Source organism: Vidua chalybeata, chromosome 1 (genome assembly GCF_026979565.1).
Source record: "Vidua chalybeata isolate OUT-0048 chromosome 1, bVidCha1 merged haplotype, whole genome shotgun sequence".
Lineage (NCBI taxonomy): Eukaryota > Metazoa > Chordata > Aves > Passeriformes > Viduidae > Vidua > Vidua chalybeata.
Window position 1 is genome coordinate 93,330,028 of NC_071530.1, and position 19,288 is coordinate 93,349,315.

At 39.7% G+C, this 19,288-nt stretch overlaps 1 protein-coding gene across 5 annotated transcripts in view; it reads right to left on the reverse strand.

Moving 5' to 3' along the window:
* CARMIL1 (capping protein regulator and myosin 1 linker 1) overlaps positions 1-19,288 on the reverse strand; it is a 187,131-nt gene that overhangs the window by 30,205 nt on the left and 137,638 nt on the right. For all 5 annotated transcript variants that reach the window (XM_053947615.1, XM_053947607.1, XM_053947591.1 and 2 more), the window contains exons 27-29: positions 16,035-16,210; positions 13,983-14,070; positions 11,193-11,342 (exon numbers count right to left, since the gene is read on the reverse strand). In XM_053947615.1, coding sequence (XP_053803590.1) covers positions 11,193-11,342; positions 13,983-14,070; positions 16,035-16,210 — 414 coding nt within the window. The remainder of the gene's footprint in view (positions 1-11,192; positions 11,343-13,982; positions 14,071-16,034; positions 16,211-19,288) is intronic.

Consider the following 19,288-nt stretch of genomic DNA (forward strand, 5'->3'; position numbering starts at 1 on the left):
TTGCTTCCTTCCCTCCCTGAAGAGCTGAATTTCTAGAGAAGGAGCTATGGGTTCAGTATTAATTCAATTAGTCTCATATAAACCAACCTGACCTTTAGAATTCCTTTGTACAGAAATATCTTCTGAAAGAAAAGGAGTAGCACTACAGTAAAATAAGCTCAGTAGATTTGCCCTTGAGCTTGTTATATTTTACTGTCCAGGAAACCTTTGCTTTTCTGCTTGCTGAGATGTGGCACATGTACTCTGATATTTCATCAAGCATTTCAGTATTTTCTTTTAATTAATAATTCTGCACTTGCATCTTTTGAGTAATGTAAAATTCCTGCTAATAAACATTCCTGCATAAAACAACCAAAACTTACACTATGAAGAGTGAAAAATCAGACACACAAATTAAACTGAGTGGTTCCTAAAATTAATAAACCAAATGTTTAATTCCATATTCTGAATTAGTATCCTGCAAGGAATTCATGCCTGCAACTACCACCTGCAAAAGAAAAAGCAATTCTCCATAGCATCAGTTTTGCTTTCTATTTGCTCATAAAGAGGTTAACATCTTCTGCAATACCTGGGCTTCAAGATGATCCAAGAGGATAGTTTCAACTACATTACTTTTGCTTTTATAGTTATTTTAATAAAAAAAACTAAGTGCAGAGCAGAGATCTGCTGCAGGTCAGCTAGCACAAACTATATCTTAAAGTCACCCCAACCTGCTCGCTTGTCATTGTTTATTACCTTCAGCTGGCAAAAGCTGACCCAAAAATTACTTTGTTCATGACCTAATCTTCCATACAGTAAGAATAAAAAGCTCTTAAACTTGGCAAACATGCAGGGGTGGACAGCTATTCAAGATAGCCTTAGGCAGTTCTTTAACAGCTACCATATGTATCAGGTGCACTGGGCAAGAACATCATTAAAGCAGCTCAGAGGCAATGTACTCCTGAATGGGTGTTCAAGCCAGGAAAAACAGGGCTTAGGGCAACTTGATCTAGCAAAGGATGCTCCTGCCCAGGGCAGGAACTTGGAACTAGTGAATCTTTAAAGGTCTCTTCCAACCTAAACCATTTGATGATTTTATGAAAAGAACTATTGTACCTGTCTGCCCTGGAGCTTCCCAGCACTGAGAACCAGCACAACTTCTCCACCTCTCCTTCCATCCAACAACCTGAAGTGAACAACTACCAAAAGGGTAAGCAGTCATCCAGACAAAAAACAACCAGTCATCTTTCCACTGCTGTCAGACTCTTTGTGGGCAGATGATGCATTGTATGTGGTGGCATTTGACAGGGGAAATGCTACAGGTATTAGCATTATTACAGTGAGTTTACCCTGGAGGGGCAAGTGGACTCTATGCTCAGAATTATGATGGGAAATTTTATTCTTGAAAACCCAGGCACACTTGAGCTATTGTTATTTTCTCATAGAAAATATTGCTTCAGACATCTCTCCAGCATGCACAATAAATCTTTATACCCCTCAGACACTTCAAAATATACTCTATGAACTAAAACATAAAAAAAACCCTCTCAACTTCCTGAATTTTAAGTCCTGTCTATACTAGATCAAGATATTTTCCTATTGAAAACAGGAAATATCTTGACAGGCAACTAGTAAATATTCTAAGACCCTGTATGAGAAACTGAAATACTTGAGTAGAGTATTTGAGTTTCTTCTATAAAACAAACTGATGGAAAATGTCAATCATTATTTTGCCAAGAGAGGATGGCAAAACTCAAAAGCTGACCTATGCAGTGATGACATTAAAGTATGACACATCATTTAAATAATGCTGCTTGGTCAGATAGTCATGGGGCAGCACATGAGCCTAGGAGGGACAGAAACACAATGAAAAGACTGGAAGATGCCTACCCTGCAAAGCAGGGCTGCTCATCACAAGCATGGAATTAAGTGCTGATTGTATAGACACAAACTTCCCAGGAGTATCTAAATACCATGGTATTGGAAATGACTCATAGCTAAATTGTACCAGATAAAATGAAGTTCTGATCAGCTTTGAGTGAAGCCAGCCTGACTTTTCTATCACTTTGTTCTTCTCTCATTTTTTTCTTTTAGATTTCTTTAATATCTGCATACTTGAAGATTCTTTCACCTGTTTAAGTGTGAAAGATTTGGTTTCAGATTAGTATTCCAGTCCTGCCACTACTGACCTCAAAAATTCACACTAACTTGATCTAACATGAGATACGATCTCACTGCAGAGATATATGCACCACTTTGCAATGAGGCTTTAGGTGACCTGAATAACATCCAAAGAAAGTATGTTTTCCTCTAAGTTCTCCTCTAGTCTAACAGAAAAATGTTTTGAGAGGAATCCTGATATATTTATGAATAAGGCTGTGTGATGCAGTGTCAATGATAGCAGTGATGAGACTTGATGACTTGGAAGCTGTCTTCTGACCTTTTGGCAGTATGTATACTTGATTTTAATTATTTATTTATTTTGAAGTTCCTATTCTGGTAACCCAGCTCATCCTAACCTACTTTTCCTTGACAAAATACAGCAAAGCCTAAAGGTACTCTGTAACTGCCTGTCCTAACATAGACTTTATCTCCCCTCTTCCTGTGAGGAACTGTTCTTTATCCCTGCAATATGAAGTATCAGTGTTGCAGAGCCAAACGTGGCAAGCCTCACGTTCTTCTGGGTGAAGTGAGAACTGTGAAGCACTCTTAGTGAGACAGACTCATGCTTGTGCTATTTTCAGTAGGCTCTCCAGATTTCAGAGTAAACAAGATTTCCCCAGACAACACAGATTAAGTACCTCATGCCAAGTTGTTCATCTGAGATGCTGGAAGAATCAAAAAAGCAGCAGAAACGACTACACAACCTATACAGAAAACTTCTCAACCATTTGAGAAGGTCAGCTTGACAGATGCTAATTGAATTGGGACACATCATGGCTACAGAGAGATGTGTGCTACAGAAATAGCATTATCACAGGTTATTCTCATGCTGCTTGCTGTTGTGCCTCTGCCAAAGGCTCCAGAGCAGAGATTTTGGCAAGAACTAATCCAAAGGAGCTCCTGCTGATCTACCAGGGAAATAACAAGAAGATTCTTATAAGCAGAGGCCGTGGGAAGATGATTCTGTATCTGTTTGTGCTGAACACCAACTGACTCCATGGTTCTGCTGGCAAAAGGGATCACAGGAGTGCTCCCGACCCAACCTGTGCAAAAGGGCTTTGCCCTCATAACCTGTTAACTCTACCTGGAGCAGGTAGGTGAGTTCTGGGGTGCAAGCAAATGCAGGCAGGGTCACCTCTCCACCAAGCAGAGGATGGGTATCCATCAGCAGGCTGTGGACAGCCCATGACAGCTAGCTGGTGCCTGCTGACATGCCTGTGCTGGCAGACTGGGCATTCAAATTCTTGCCTACAGAGTGGCAAATGGTTGGATTGTGCAGCCAGGGCTGGCACTACCCACAGACTGCACAGCTGCACATTCAAGACCTTTCTGTCCACCACAGACAAATTTTTTTGTAGTAACTCCCTCTTAAAATCCCTGCAGGGAAGTTCAGCTCTCAAGACCAGTGTTTCAGTGAGTGGTTTGTTACTGAATTCTCCTCTCCATGTGGCTTTTTCATGACACATGAAGTAAACCAATGGAAACTCAGCATCAGTAAGACAATTACTGCCACAAAGGATATAAATGCCTTCTTGTTCCCAGCTGGGAACAAGTTCATTTTCTTCCTAGCATCTAGTACAGTGCTGTGTTTTGGATTTAGCATGAGAATAGTGTTGATAACATGATGGTATTTTTAAATGTTGCTGAGCAATGCTTACACTAAATCAAGGACTTTTTACCTTCTCACGCAGCCCTGCCAGCAAGGAGAGTGGGGGTGCACAAGAAGTTGTGAGGGGGCACAGCCAGGAGAGCTGACTGCAGCTGACCAAAGGGACATTCCATACCTTATGGCATCATGCTCAGCTTATAAAGCTGGGAGTAATTGTCCAGGAGATGTTGGCTTCTCCTCAGGGTCTGGCTCAGCATCAGTCAGCAGGTGCTGAACAACTGCATCATATAACACTTGTTTTGTACATTTTTTTCATCATTATTACTATATCCCCTTCATTTTCTGTTCTACTAAACTGTTTTTCTTTTCAAACCATGAGTTTTTAACTTTTTTCTGATTCTCTCATGGATCCCACTGCGGGGGAGGTGAGCATAATGTTCAGCTGCCTGCCCGATTAAATCACAACAACTACACGCCCTCCTCTCCATCCCCAGCACAAATCTGGGTCTGCTAAGGCACCAGTATTACAGGAAGACAAGTGCCTGGTACAGGTGTCACCACCCAAACAGAATACCCAGCAGCTGCATTCCACAGTTCTTCCTATAACCTAAGCAGAAAGCAATCTCCAAATTTATACTACTTATTTTTCTTAAACATGAATGCAGTGCTCTTAAGCAGTTCATCACATTCTTCATTTACTTCATATTGTGCCAATAATGTACCCTAGATTATGAGAAACAGCTTTGAACTCTAAGAAATCTCAGCTGGTTTAAGAAAAAAAACCCAACAAAACTATCTATAAATTATCCATCACCTCCTTCCACTTAGAGACCCAAGAAAAGACATTGAAAGCCAGGTTTCTTTTAGAGTGTTTCAGCTGGGAACATGCAACCCCTCATAAGCCTGTACTCTGTAGTCTATACATGTATCAAGTATTGAATAAACATGGGTAAGGGCAGTGAGGATGCTGCTAAACTATATACAGAGGAAATCAGGAAAAGATAGGTAATAAATATTCACTATTAAAATTAATGTATTCATAATTCTAATGAGGATAACACATAAATTGCAAATAAACAAGACATTCTGCAAAATGATCACACTGATTCCTTTTGTATGGCACTTTCTCAGCCACAGCACTGCATATGCAGGGAAAGGCTTAAGGAGGACTCTGGCACTGTGCTTTGCTCCTCCTGGTGATATTTCCATAAACTGTCCTAGTTCAGGGTGAGTCAGAAATATGCCTGGACTCCCACTGAAGTAGATCTGCTCACATGCCTGTGAGCCTTTTCAGAAGCCAAGAACACTCTCACATACCATAATGCCAGTTTCTAGCTTCCCACAGAGTGCTGTATTTACTGCACATCAAAGGCCCATTTCTGCTAATGCATACAAGAGAGAAACTCAAGTGTCACAATCAATTTCATCCAGCATTCATCCAGGCTGCTGCCTTTGCCCTCATCCTTGTCTGCTTGTTTCTGCCACTCAGGATTTGTTTTGTGGACTCAACCAGGGGACTAGCTGGTCTGTAAACTAACCTGGGAAAGAAATCCTCCGTGAAAAGCTGAACTGTCAGTCGAATCAATTCCCACACCCAGTTTGTTGTGAGGCTGTGGGCAGGAAAGTGCGAACTGTGTACGGGGGAAAGTGGAGATGCTCATTTCAGCAAAAAGAAGATTTTTGCTGGATTAAGTCAGTCATAGAGCTGGAGATTTATTTATGGCACAGGAGAACATATAGAGTCCAATGGGAAACAGGGTTTATTTGCAGTAGATGTTCAGTCTTTCATCCAAAAAGCTGAGTCTCTATGCCTGAGACAATTCTGTTGCAGGTAAATAGAGAGCAGCAAGAATCAGATGTGGTAGTAAGTCAGGGCATACCAGAGAATCTGTGCTTTGGTTTTCCTTCCTACAGCATCAGTGCACGTGTTCCTGAGTGTGCACCAGGATCTCCTCCTCCTGCCAGTGAAAGCAACTGAAGAGGTTTCTGTTGTTTTAAGTCAAACTTGCTGTTGATGGGGAAGGGGCCAGGGGTTGGGGGTGGGTCAGAGGAGAAAAGCTTACAGGTGATGCTTTATGAGTTTGGGGTGTTCTTTTTGGGTTCTTTTTTTGGTTATTCATTTGTTTCAATAATTTTATTTTTGGTGAGCGCCATTTTCTCCTTTTCTCTGAAAACACTGAGGTCCATACATTCCTTGTCCTTCAGAACACACAAGGTCATAAGTTTTCATGTGAATACAGGACTTGTCTGCTAAATCTTTGACAATGGCTAGCCAGGAAAAACATACACCACCAATCTACAAGTGTTCTGCTATTTCTGCAAATTTTCTTCTCCACTCTACAGGTGAAGTCTATTGTTCAATAAAGAACTTTAATATAGTGCTCATGATTTTTTTTAAACTTTCCTCCATTGAAATCACAGAACAATTTCTGTGGTTAAAATTAGAAATAGATGAAAAATGGCTATCACTCAATATTCATCACAGGCAGTCCTTTCCTATTACCCACAAGCATTTTTTTCAAACACAATTTACCAAGTGTTTCAATCCTACACTGAAATGCTTTAAAGAAGAGTTATAGGCAAACTTCTGTATTAGAACCTGCAATTGCTTTACACATTTCAAACAACTTCCTACCATACCTCTTCATAAAACAAATAACCTCTACTTTACTCTAAAAACAATACTTATCCTGGCTGTATCTTGTTACTACCTATAGTAATAAAGTTATATTGCTGAGAGAGATATTTTAAAAAAGAGTGGATTGTTAGCAAAAGAAAAGCTATTTCTTTCAAAACATCTTTAAATAGTGTCTCGACTCTATTGAGATCTATTTAGTACTCTAGAGCCCAAAATAACGTTTAAATAGCTAAAAAAAAGACTTTAGAAAACAACTGTTAAACACAATCTAACAAAGATGCTCCGCTGTCTTTTAGTGGGGAATGTGCATTATTTATTATTTCTTACTTCTGCAAAGTACTAATGCACATGACAATTAGAAGCATTATGCAAATTAAAATCAGACAGTATCTACCTACATGATTACACATACCAAGACACACAATGCTCAGTCTCAGTAAAAAAAGGGTGCCTTATTTAAAGTAAGTTTTAAAATGCATGCATGAGTTGAATATGTGGTACACTCATCATATACACACAGGAAAATGTAGACAAACCATACATTTTATGAACTTAATTCATGATTGAGTCTAAGCTCTGAAAAGCAGGCCACGGGTTTTCCTTTCATCTGAGAAGAGCAAGTCATTTTCTGCATAAAGATTTTTCTTTCCATCATAGTTGCACACAACTTTTATCTAATTACTCATTACCATCAATGCTGCTCTAATCAAATGTAGACAGCTAAGACAGCTGTAGATTAGGGAAGCATCAATTTACTGTAGTGCAGCTCAGGGAGATCAGAAGCTCTTGGATGTGTAATGTTCCAGCAATCTCATCCTACGCTGGACCACTCAATTGCTCCCAGTGTTCTTCACAACTCATTTAACAGACTGGCAAATTCTGGTATGACTGACAAGTCTTTCATATTATGGGCTCTCAGGCCACTGTTAAAGGCTGGATAAGAAACTTATCCTAAGCTGAAGCTAATAAGTGTTAACTGCAGAGTTTGGTATTTAGGAAGCCCTAATTCTCACAACAGAAAATACTAGAAATAACACTCTTAGAAATAAGAGTCTATTTTTCAGTTGTGCATTTCGTGAGCCCATTTGTGATATTTCATTCTGTCTTGTCTGTGTTGTTTATACATATCTAAATTTCTTCTCGGTCAGGGAAATTCTCCCAGCCACAGCCACTCTGCACTCTGCTTGAGAATAGGTGGGCAGGCTCTGAAACAGTGCCTGTCTGTTCCCTCTATCACTGGCAATGGAGGTTTCAGATCCCTTTGCTGCCAGTCCAAGTGTTCCAAACTCTTCTGTATTCGGCTTTCAATCCACACATAAAAACAAATAGTTCATCAACATTTTGTTACCAATACACCCATCTCACTCCCAGTCATTCATATAGCTTCAGTGATATACAATCTACCTACAGCCATAGTCAAATGTGAATCCAGATCCAGTTTTTCCCCACATTGTTGAAATACAGCTTCAAGGGAAACTGGTAAATAACAACATGAGGCTGTATGGTTTACCCCAAAATACTGATCATAAATAGGCTTGATGAAGGAAACAAGAACAAAGAATTGATGAAGATAACAGGGGTTTGCAAAACAAATCCTGTTTTGCAAATGGGAAACAGCTTTCCCCAAATTGAGGTCCAAGTTCAGTGCCTCTCCTTCATGACCAAAATCTCTTCCCAAAACATCTTGACAGCCAGCTGGAGCAAGGCTGGGCTTAGAATAGGCGAGTTTTGTCTGGCATCCCAGCAACACAATCACCCTCATCCTACTTTCCAAATACTTTTGGCTATAGGAGATTAGGCTCCCAAACAAGCACAATTCACCAAGCTGCAATTCAAGGTTTGAGGTTTGAGCTTTGCACACAGCCAGGTGCATCTAATCAAAAGGCTAAGATCTGCTTAAGGATTTCCAATAACCAAGCAAGGCACTATCCTGGACTAATGCCACTTTGGAAGTAATATCTAAATATCTACTTCACATTTAAGATTAAAAATAATCAAAATTAATTAGGTTCCTAATTATAGTTCATAAAACCATATACTTCTCTTTCTAGTAAAATCTCTCACTAACATATCAGTGTCCTGCTCTGACTGGATCATAATGCATTCACTGATGCCCCTTTCAGAGGGTCCCTTATTTCCACACAAATACCTGTGTGACACTTACAAGCTGCCACAGATAAGGTTATGTTTATCAAGAGAGTATCTGAACTCTGTAGGATTTTCCCATAGCTAAAATGAATCACTTGGAAAGTGCTCTCTTTGAAGTTACTAACTCCACACAGAAGATGCATTCTTAAAGTGCTTTTAGTCACAAGAAACTCAATGAGAACACTAGCTCAGTAAAAATCCCTGTCTCACTCAGCCTTTAGGAGCTGTGTCATTGTGTCAATGTTGAAGTTCAACAAGGCCAAGTGCTAAAGTTCAACAAGTCCTGCATGTGGGTTGGGGCAATCCTAAGCACAAACACAGGCTGGGCAGAGACTGGACTGAGAGCAGCCCTGGGTAGAAGCACTTTGGGGGTGTTTGTGGATGGGAAGCTCAACAAGACCTGACAACATGCACTCCCATCCCAGAAGGCCAATTGTATCCTGGGCTGTATCAGAAGCAGAGTAGCCAGCAGAGTGAGGGTGGGGATTCAGCCCCTCTACTCCTATCTTGTGAGAATCCACCTGGAGTGCAGTATTCCAGCTCTGAGGCCCCCAGTTTAAGGACATGGACCTGCTGGAATGAGTCCAGATGAGGCCATGAGGATGATCAGAGGGATGGAGCACCTCTCCTATGAAGACAAGCTGAAGGAGCTGGGGTTGTTCAGCCCGGAGAAGAGAAGACTCCAGGGAGACCTTAAGGTACCTAAAGGGGACCTACAAAAATGCAGGATTATTTACAAGGGCATGTAGTGATAGAAAAAAAGAAGGAATGGCTTCAACTGAAAGAGGGTGGATTTTGATAAGAATATTAGGAAGAAACTCTTTACTATGAGGGTGATGAGGCACTGGAACAGGTTACCCAGAGAAGCTGTGGATACCCTGTCCCTGAAAGTGTCCACGGCCAAATTGGATTGTGCTCTGAGCAACCAGGTCTAATAGAAGACGCCCCTGTCCACAGAACATGATCTTTCATGTCCCTTCCAACCCAAACTATTCTATGAATTCATCTATCTGTATGTTTTTACAGCAGCAAGCAACATCATTTGCAGTCAGGATGCAAAAAGCAGCTCCGAAATATGGATTACAGTTTTTAATAAATGGATTCTTTAGCACTGACTAAGATTACTGTCTCATGTTTATTTGATGCTTCATTCTCTTCAGAAATTAGATACTGATGAGAATCTGGGTCACAAAGGTATTTGAATCTCTGTGCAAGATGAGGGTGAATGAAGAGAATGAAGGCATATAAACACTTCTGAAGATAAGTACAGTTAGCATCTAATGCATATTTTAGAGAGTATAAGCAGCATCACATTTCCATTATTTTAATATGGCCAAAGTGAAAGACAACAGCAGAGTGATATGATGCTTTCATATAACCATGGTGATATGAGATAAAGACAGGAGCTATTTTTTTACATTTCCAGTATTACTATCCTTAACAGGCTGCAAGAATAAATTTAAAGGCAGAGTGTGGGGTGTCAAAACAAGCCTTTAGTTTAGTTTTCTATATATGAAGCCAGCATGCATAAACTAACTTACAGGTACAGTGTTCAGATGCCACATATTTTACTGGGCTGTCTCTCCCGTAGGAGCTAGAGCTCAAAATGATTACTGCATGTTGGCCACAGAAAGCTTCTGGAACATGATAGTATCAGTGATGAACTAGATGATGTAATCAACACCACAAGCCTCACAGGGATTTGTGGTGCTCAGACAAATATTGTATCAAATCAGCTCTCAGTGTAACAGGAGATTTGGAAGGGAGAGAGAACCTATTTTAAGCTGGTATTTGCAAGGACGGTGTGCTTTTGTTTTACAGATAAATGAGATCAACAGATAGCTGCTGGAGATGGCAGCAGCCCTGCTGCTCCTTCTCCTGTGCTGTCTGACTCTGCAGTATGTTTATTCAGGGAGCTGAATCAATAAACCTGCAAAAAGCTGCAATCAGCTTTTCTGCCATCTTAGCTTCTGGTGAAAGAACATGGCCAAGGAATCAGGTAGGAAGCTAGAGCAGAAAGCTCATCCCTTGCAGGACTGACCACCTATTAGACTGACTAATTTGTAATAGAGAAGCACTTCCTAAAGTTCCTGTCCACTGTAAAGTTCCCCAACAGACTGAGCTGAGTGGAGGGGAATTTGGAATTGAGAACAGTTATATTTGCAATCACGTGGGATCACATCTTGTAAGGATGATGATATGGCACAGAGCCATCTTTATCATAAAGTCACACGTAAATCAACTTCTGTTCATGGTCAGTAACATAACTTTCAGGCAGAAATATTTTTTGTCCCAGGTGAAAGTAACCCAAACAGAAGGAAGACAAAGGCAGAAAGGTTGTTCAATTTATTACCTCAGCTGAAGCTCTGTGAATCTGTGCCCTGTGAAAGATGTGGTTATTCTACTAGCAGTGTAGCAAGGGAAAGGCCCTTGAACAGGCACAAGGAAAGAAGTGAAGAAAAGGGAAAAGCTTTTCTTCTGCTGAGCACCAAGATGCAGCTCAGGCAAAATCTTCCAAGCTAACATGTACTTATTCTAGAAGCTAATTCCTAATTTCAGTTTCCTGATACCACGAATTCACTAAATCATATTCTGAAAAGCATCTTCCCTCATTACCTGTGTGCTTAACCACACGAGCTGTGGAATGTGTCTTACCATACAAGTGTCCAGATCCTCCAAACGTTCTATCTCTGTCAACTCCTCAACCGTGATCATAGAGCGTTTAGTGGGTTTTTCTTCAGCTAACTCAATCTCCAGTGATTCTTGCTGTGGAAGTGGTTTGCCACGTCTGGTCAAATGGTCAGCCTGGAGATAAAGACAGGAACACACCAGTCAAACATAAAAAGACAAAGAGAACCCAACCAGAAAGTTTACAGGATTTTAGTGATCAGAAATCCTCGAAGACCAAGTACAAAAGGAAAGCTCAGTTGTGTTGGCTAGTCCTCACACTAGTCTTATAAAGAAAATAAAAGTGTGGAAGGGAAGCTTTTTCTTGAACTGTTTTTTTAAATTAAAAAAGGCATGTACAATATCAGCCAATATAATTTTCATAATTATTCAATGGCCAAAGTGTTATAATCTGCTATTCATAAAAACCCCACAGTTTTAAATACCTCAGTTCTGTTTCACTGAAGAAATAGATAGGGAAAGCTGTATCAACAGTAAAGTCTATTTTTAGACCTGTCTAACAAAAACTGCTACTAGGACCACAGAGAATGTTATAGAAACCACCCTGGGTTGTATTTAGAATGGAGTGGGATCATGATGTCATGAAAATGATGAAATATTTTCTAGTTCTTTGGATAACTAAAGAGAATATTAAACAAACATCTGCTAAAAGCTGATATTTGAAGATCAACTGTCCCAAATCAGTTGGTCACAGAAGTCTTCAAAGAGGCAGTGTAGTCCACTGCTTCACATCAGCAGAACTTGGGACAACCAGTGGATTGCTGTTCTGTTAACCATCAAAAAAGGTCAACAGATGACCTGAGTTAATTATAGCTCATTTAGTCTGGTGTCTACTTAGGAAAAGCAACTGGAGAGCTGCTATGAATTTATCTTCAAGCACACTAAAATAGCTGCAATAATAATTAATGCTAATTGTCATCTCATTAGGCAAACTGAGGTCTTGTCAAGCAAGGTTTATTTTTCAAAGTTGCCTCAAACACTACTATGCCAATGCAACAAACACAGACATTTGTGGGTGGTTGAATTAGTAGAACATGACAGTCCAACTTAAGGAGCTGGCTGAGAACTACATCAGTGCATTTAATCTTTGCTGTATGAAGAAGTAGCTGCCAGCTCTCAGATTGCAGCTGTCAGTTGAAGATTAACAGTGTCAAATTAGACAGGAGTTTCTCTAGCAGCATTTTTGAGATCAGTACTCCTCAAGGTTTTCATCAGTGCTGTATCATCTCAAAGAACCTAGAGCTAACAGAAACACAGCAGAGTTAAATGGTGAAAGGGACACGTTAGTCACATAGGCCAAAATGGATTACAACCCAAAATGTACAATCATTCATTAGAAACCAACAGCACTGGCAATTAGCCAACTTTACAATCTTGAAAAGCAACAAGTATCCATAAGCCTTTAGTGGGACGGAGGTCTAGCAAATCTTGTCCTAAAAATGAGCTGCCACTGAAACTCTGACAAAAGGAAGGAATTCTTGTATTTTTGGCTATGCAAATACAAGGAATAAGGAATAACAGGAGAAAAACAATTTCATTCCTGTTGACTGTGTTGCTTAAAACACTTAAATAGTCTGTGTGGTTCTGGAAACCACAATTTTAAAAGCAATTTCTTAAGCAGTTGGAAAAATTGCAGAGGATTTTCAGTGAAGTGACTCAAAGGCTGGAGAAAATGACGTACTGTGCAGGAACCTGGGCATGTCCAGGTTGTGCAATACCACTGGACAGACACAGCCCAGTCCCTGCTCATTCCAGCTGAGCCTCCTCCAGGACAAACTCATTCATGTGGTCCCTCCCACAGCAGGCTGTTGCTGCTGTATAGCTCCAGATACCAGAAGTTGTACCTTTGCACAATGCTGCTCTGTATTACAAAGATGCATGCTCAAGTAACTCAGTCTTCCATTAAAAAAAGAGGGAAGGGAGGGTAGAAAGAGTGATTTGTTTTATGTGTCTGAGGACTTTCACAGAGAGGAAATAAAGAGAAATATATATATTTCCCTTATCTTGGGGAGAAAAGCATCTGAAAAAAAATCATGACTGCAAGTTGAAGCCAGAGAAATTTCAATTAGAACTGAAGAGCAACTTTAATCAGAATGACCACCCACAAAATTCTTTAAAAAAAGAGTACTGGATTGTCCTTACAAAACCTCATTGCATTAGAAGCAAAAAAAAATTTCTGTGGATACACAGTTGTTTATTTCTTCTACTCTTGATGAGGCAAATACCTATATAATAAATATCTGTGCCTCCCAACAGCTCAGGACCTTCAAGTAACAGTGCTTCCCTTCCTACATTCCGACTCATTTGTCTCCAAACTTGATACCCCCATTTCTGAGGTAACCTCAAAACGTACTCATTCAGGGAACAAGGTCTCAGCAGTACCCAAAGAATTCTAAAGAATGAAATCTTAGCTCTCATTTCATGATCAATCAAGCCTTAAACTCTCACCTTGATAAACACTAGGACTGCTCTTAACTAACAACTCAATACTGCATTCTGATGGCAGTTTTAGTTCTAGATCTGACAACAGCTCAAAAGATAATAGGACAAGTATATAACACATCTCTTCCAAGGCTGCATCTTTCTTACAGCAAAGAGGCAAGAGCCCCAAAATTATATTTCAAAAGATGTCAGGATGTCAACGAAAATAAGACCAATTTCAAAATAGAGCTGTCAAAGGAGAAACTGAACAAGTTATGAATATAAATGGCATTGTTGAGATCTGACATATTAGATATCAACCAAGAAAAAACTCACCAGTTTGTGGTGGCAATGGGAAAGTGCATCCAGGATTTCATCTACAACTCGGTCAGACAGGAAAGAAGCCACTGTCAGCTTTACTTCACTGTGTGAGGATTAAAAATGAGAGAACTTCTTAATTCACACAGGAGATTTTCGTCTTTATTACACATTGAACAGTGTGACGATTATCCACTGTGCTGTCATTTTATTTGAAGTAAAACATTAGAGGGTGTCAGGATAAATGACTGCAGGTTTCAGAAATAAACTCATGAATCACACAATAAACACAGGAGCCTCTGTACCATATTTAACCTGCTTCTCACAGTTTTCCATGAGATGAAATGAAAACATCTGGGTAAGAGAGCTGAATAAAAATAAGAAGTGAAACTCAGAGAGGAATACTCCTCTGCTAAAATCATACAAACATGCATCCCAGACGAATAGGATTAGGACAGTGTTGCCTATAGAACACTTCTCCACTGAACAATTAAAACCCATTGATTTCCTCAATTATTTTTTTTTGTGTTGATCAGCTGGTAAGGACAAGTGTACAAGGCCGTTTCTTCAGCCAATGCCATCACAACTTTGCTTCCTCTTTTGCTCCAGGTAACCACTTTCTGCCTCAAGAACTTCATGTCAGCCCTTTTTCCACTGCACAGACATATGTGGAACACCACCACACCTGCACACTGAGCTTAGGTTGCCCTAGTTAGTTCCTAACTCCCTCTCAAGGAAATATGTACCTTGAATTGCTCCCTTGGGGTCCCATCTTTGGTGATAGCACCAAATGCTCTGGCTATGTAGGGCAGCTGATGTGGAGCCAACAAACATGACTGCCTGAGCTGCAGCCCAAAGCTCCACCTCTGCTGCCTCTGCTTTCAACACCAACTCTTTCAACTGACATTTGCCAGCAAGTGACATGATTTTGGTTTATGGTTTTTATATGTGAACTGAACTGTATTGGATTAACAAAGCTATTTCTGTCTGCAAAGCTATTACTGCTGCAGAGAGCCTGGAGAAAAAAGCAAGGAACTCCTTGGAAAGGCAATGCAATTCATAGGGAGGTAGAATGGTGGCCAAGCCACAGCGGGAAGAGAGTGGGAGTGAAGTAATCTCCCTCAGCTACCAACATTAATTTCAAATAATATAAGGCAGGAAAGATCACAGTGTGGCACCCTCCCCTCACTGACAGTTCCAGCTTCTACAATAGAAGAGGCAGTATTATTGTCCTGGGGCCAAGATTTATTTGATAGGACTGAAATGCAAAAAAACTTACTCACTGAACTATTCTAAACACTCTGAAGGTATAGCTAAGCACCTTTTCCTGCCTATTGTGCTGCATTCTGCAAAACTGTTTCTTTCCTCCTCAAAGATATTAGCATCTCAATGCAAAATGTCATGCTTTTCAAGCATCGGGCAGAAAGGAGCTGAAAAGGTTTAAGTACAGGTTAACCACATTATACTGTGTAAATATATTCTCTGGTATACATTCAATATGAAACAAAAAGCAGTAAAAGGTCAGGTAAATGCCTCTTTTTTTTTTACAGGACAAACTAAGAGTTATTTAGGGTAATGGTTTCTGCTCCAGATTTGTGGTTTGAATATCCAGGTTTCCATTTCTTAAGTAGGTCTGTCTGCAGTGCACAGCTCCCACACAAAGTGCTACAGCTATAGGACCAGACCAAATGTAATGACAGACAAAGCACTGCTACCACTCAAAGCAAATAGTGTAATTTCCTTCTATTACATTAATCCAGTGTTACGCGAGAAAAGAAAGCTTTTTTTAAAAAGGATCAGTCATGAAAACATTATTTGCGTACCACAAACCAAATCTTTCACTAAATCAGAGAGCACACGCATTCATGATCATAGTTAGCATCCCTAGAGATTCCAAACATATGAATCTAAGTTCCCCAGACCTGTAGGACAATTTCCTGCTTTTTGAATGCCGTAATATAGTTTCTTGTGAGTCACAAAAGCATTCCAAAATTCTTCTACTACATAAACGCACATATACACAACCCAAAATCCAAATTCCAATTTTGTTAGATTAGCCTCCTAAAGTACCTAATTTTATTGAGGATATCAATTCCAGATTGCTCCAAGAGGACATTTTTTACAAAAGTGCGTGGGATGGAAATCTTCTCAGTGCTGGCCTCAATGAGGTCTTCGCGGATGCGAGCCTTCTTCATTACGTTTGGGCAAAGGTTTTCTGCTGCATCCACCATAGACTCAAGGAGTGTCTGCAGCACAATAAGCAAAAAATAACATTAGATACTGGGATTTACTTTAGCTGTGAGGTGACAGTATTATTCTGTTGAATATGACACTTTTAGACTTGTAGTTTTTACAATTTTTCTTCCTGCTTTCCAATCTATTTTGCATCCAGCTGCAATATAAGACATTTTACAAAATATAGCTTTGAGAATCAAAACACTTGTTCTGAAAATGACCCGCAACTGTACTTGTTTGCCTTTTCAAATATGAAACATTTACATCTTTGTGTGTTGAGCTGTCAGAACAAATTATGCTCCCTTGTGCACCCACTACTGCAGCGGATGCTCTGCTGCAGCTGCCTTCCCTCTAAACTGTGCCCTGAATCACAAATTTTTACCAGTGCTCCAGACCTGCCAATTTGTAAGAAGCATCAGTAAATGAGGAAGAGAGATCCTGAGAACTCAGCATGCTGTAGATGGCTGGAATATACCAGCTGAATATTAAGAAGTAGCTACAAGCATGATCTGCAGTCAGCATGCAAACCTTTAATACATGGCTCTCATTTATATACATGTAAATCTAGGGCAAACTTTAGATATAGCCAACAATTTTTATTCACACAGAATCATAGAATGGGTGAAAGGTTGGGAGAGACCACCGAAGGTCATCTAGTCCAACCTCCCTGCTCCAGGTTTTTCTGGGGCATATGGCACAGAATTGTGTGCAGACAGTTTTCGAGGATCTCCAGTGAGGGAGACTCCACACCCTCTTCAGGCAGCCTGTTGCAGTGCATGGTCACCCACACAGGAAAAATTCAAAGGAGGGTGGAAAAAAATAAGGATCAGGCCAGAGCCCAGTTTCCTGAAATGGGCCAACTTGTCTCTGATAAGACTGGGGGTTGATAAAACAGAAAAAGGTACTTACAAATAATAAAATAAAAGAAACAAACAACATTGCCTTACAATGGTGTACTAGGTAAGCCTAGATCTTACCTGGGCATTTGTCAATTGTACAAAAATAAGAACTGCACCCCTTGAAAACACTATTGATTTCTTTTTTCTTCTCAATGCCGTACCACAGGTGAGTGACTGCAAATTCAACTCTATAGTATCAGAGCTTTTTCCTCTTTGCACAGCCTTACCATAACTAGTAATTTCCTTATGCAGACAACAAGCAAGAAAAAAACACCATTGCTGCATAAAAATTTCAGTGATTCAAAGCAGTATCTTTCAGTCTGTAGCTTTTACAGTCTGGAAAAAAACAACAAAGCAATACGAAGCGGCCGCAGCGTACAGGAAAGTCCAATCTTTACAACATTTGATTTAGAGTTATAAGGGACAAGAGCCATTATAGCTAATAACATATCTTGCTGCTAGGTTCCTAAATGCCCTTTAAGAACTCTTTCCACATTCCCTCCCTCAGTCCTCAAGCAGATTCTGGGGCAGCATAACTAATGAAGGGACTTTCAAGCCTCTGTGGCCATATCCCCATGGGGGATGAAGAACTTGAATGTTAGACAACACTGAGCCAAGTAAACTACTAATGAGAGTTCCTGACACATCCATTTTTTCCATAGCATTTATTCACTGGTGCAATTGTGTAGTTTATTGTGAAAAAATTCCCTGGCCTCTCAAAGGTACTGATAAATCACAATCATAAAAGTGATAGACTTGCTATGCTGAATTACAATTGCAGTCTAAGCAGGGTCTTTCAAAATGGATCATGTGAAAAAATGCTCTGAGAAGGCATCACTGGGAAGCAGCAGGAAAAACTAGACCTTTCCTGAAATTTCCAAAATCAATTTTTACTCAAAAAAACTGAGAGAATGTGCAACTTAAAAGTCAAATAGAATTTGGATCTTATCTTTAACTGCACAACTGAATATAATTTCTTTAATGGTGGTTTTTAGCTGTTGATTTCACATGACCATTATCTATAGAAGGTATCTACAGAAACCTTTCCTCGCCTCCTAATTCCATGCCCAAACCTTTCACTGATGGAAAGCCACAACTACCAATATTGACTGTGAAAGTGCACACATTTCAGTCACAGGGCTGCAAGTACCACTCACCAGGTGAAAGAAAAGAACAAAGATTTAACCCACAGTTAAATCTTAACATTCAGGAGAAAGATACAGTGAGGAAAAGGACTGAAGAATGATGGTGTCAAAATAAAAAAATGGAACAGGTGATGGAGCCAACAAACCCTTTGCTCCAGGACAAAATTTAGGAAGACTATTTTGAGCACTCCTGTCATTACAAAATAATTGTGTTTGTATAGGTTCCACTTTTCTTGCTTATTTTCACTTGGGCCTTTTCTGACTGCATAATGCATTTCCAGGTTCTGTGTGTCCACAGTGACACCAGCAGGAGAAGAAAAAGCAAGGGTCTTGCTATAATTTCTCCTGTGGTCAACTCAACTCATTTCAATACATTGTTTTTCCTTACTCTAACTCCTTTCTTCACCCCTCTTCCTTTCCTTGAGTTAAAAAATAAAAGGAAAAAAAAAATCTCTTATTTACTTAAAATATGTTCACTGCCTTTAACCAATTTCCAAACTTCTTTTTAGAATCACACTCTGGTTGCTATGGAAACTAAAAATCAAAACTCCTCTTACAGCACACAGTATTTTTTCCCCAACAATTACAAAAAGAACTGTCCTTATGAGAGCTCCCTTATCTATCTTTACAAATAATAAACTGCTTATGATGTTTTGAATTGACCTAAACAACTGGGGGGAAAAATAATTCTAATCCACATTCAACACTTCCTCCTCCATGCATAGAACATAAAAGAAAGCCCTTCCACCTTAAGTGAAAATTAATAAAAATGAGTGTTGGAGTATACAAAGAACATTATGACTTTATAGTTTTTTATAAGCCACTTAAACCTTAATGCCACACAGATCAGAAGTAAATTTAAAAGTTAGAATGGTTGAGCTAAAGTGCCTTTCGTTGTAAATGTGTACAAGTGTAAATGGAAGACACATTGGAACATTCCAAATTCTGAAGAGGCATTTTTTTTCACCCTCTATAAGAGTCTCCAAGATGAACTTATTTAAGTGCATGAAGGGCTGACCTGACTACTCCTGTCCCAATAATACCC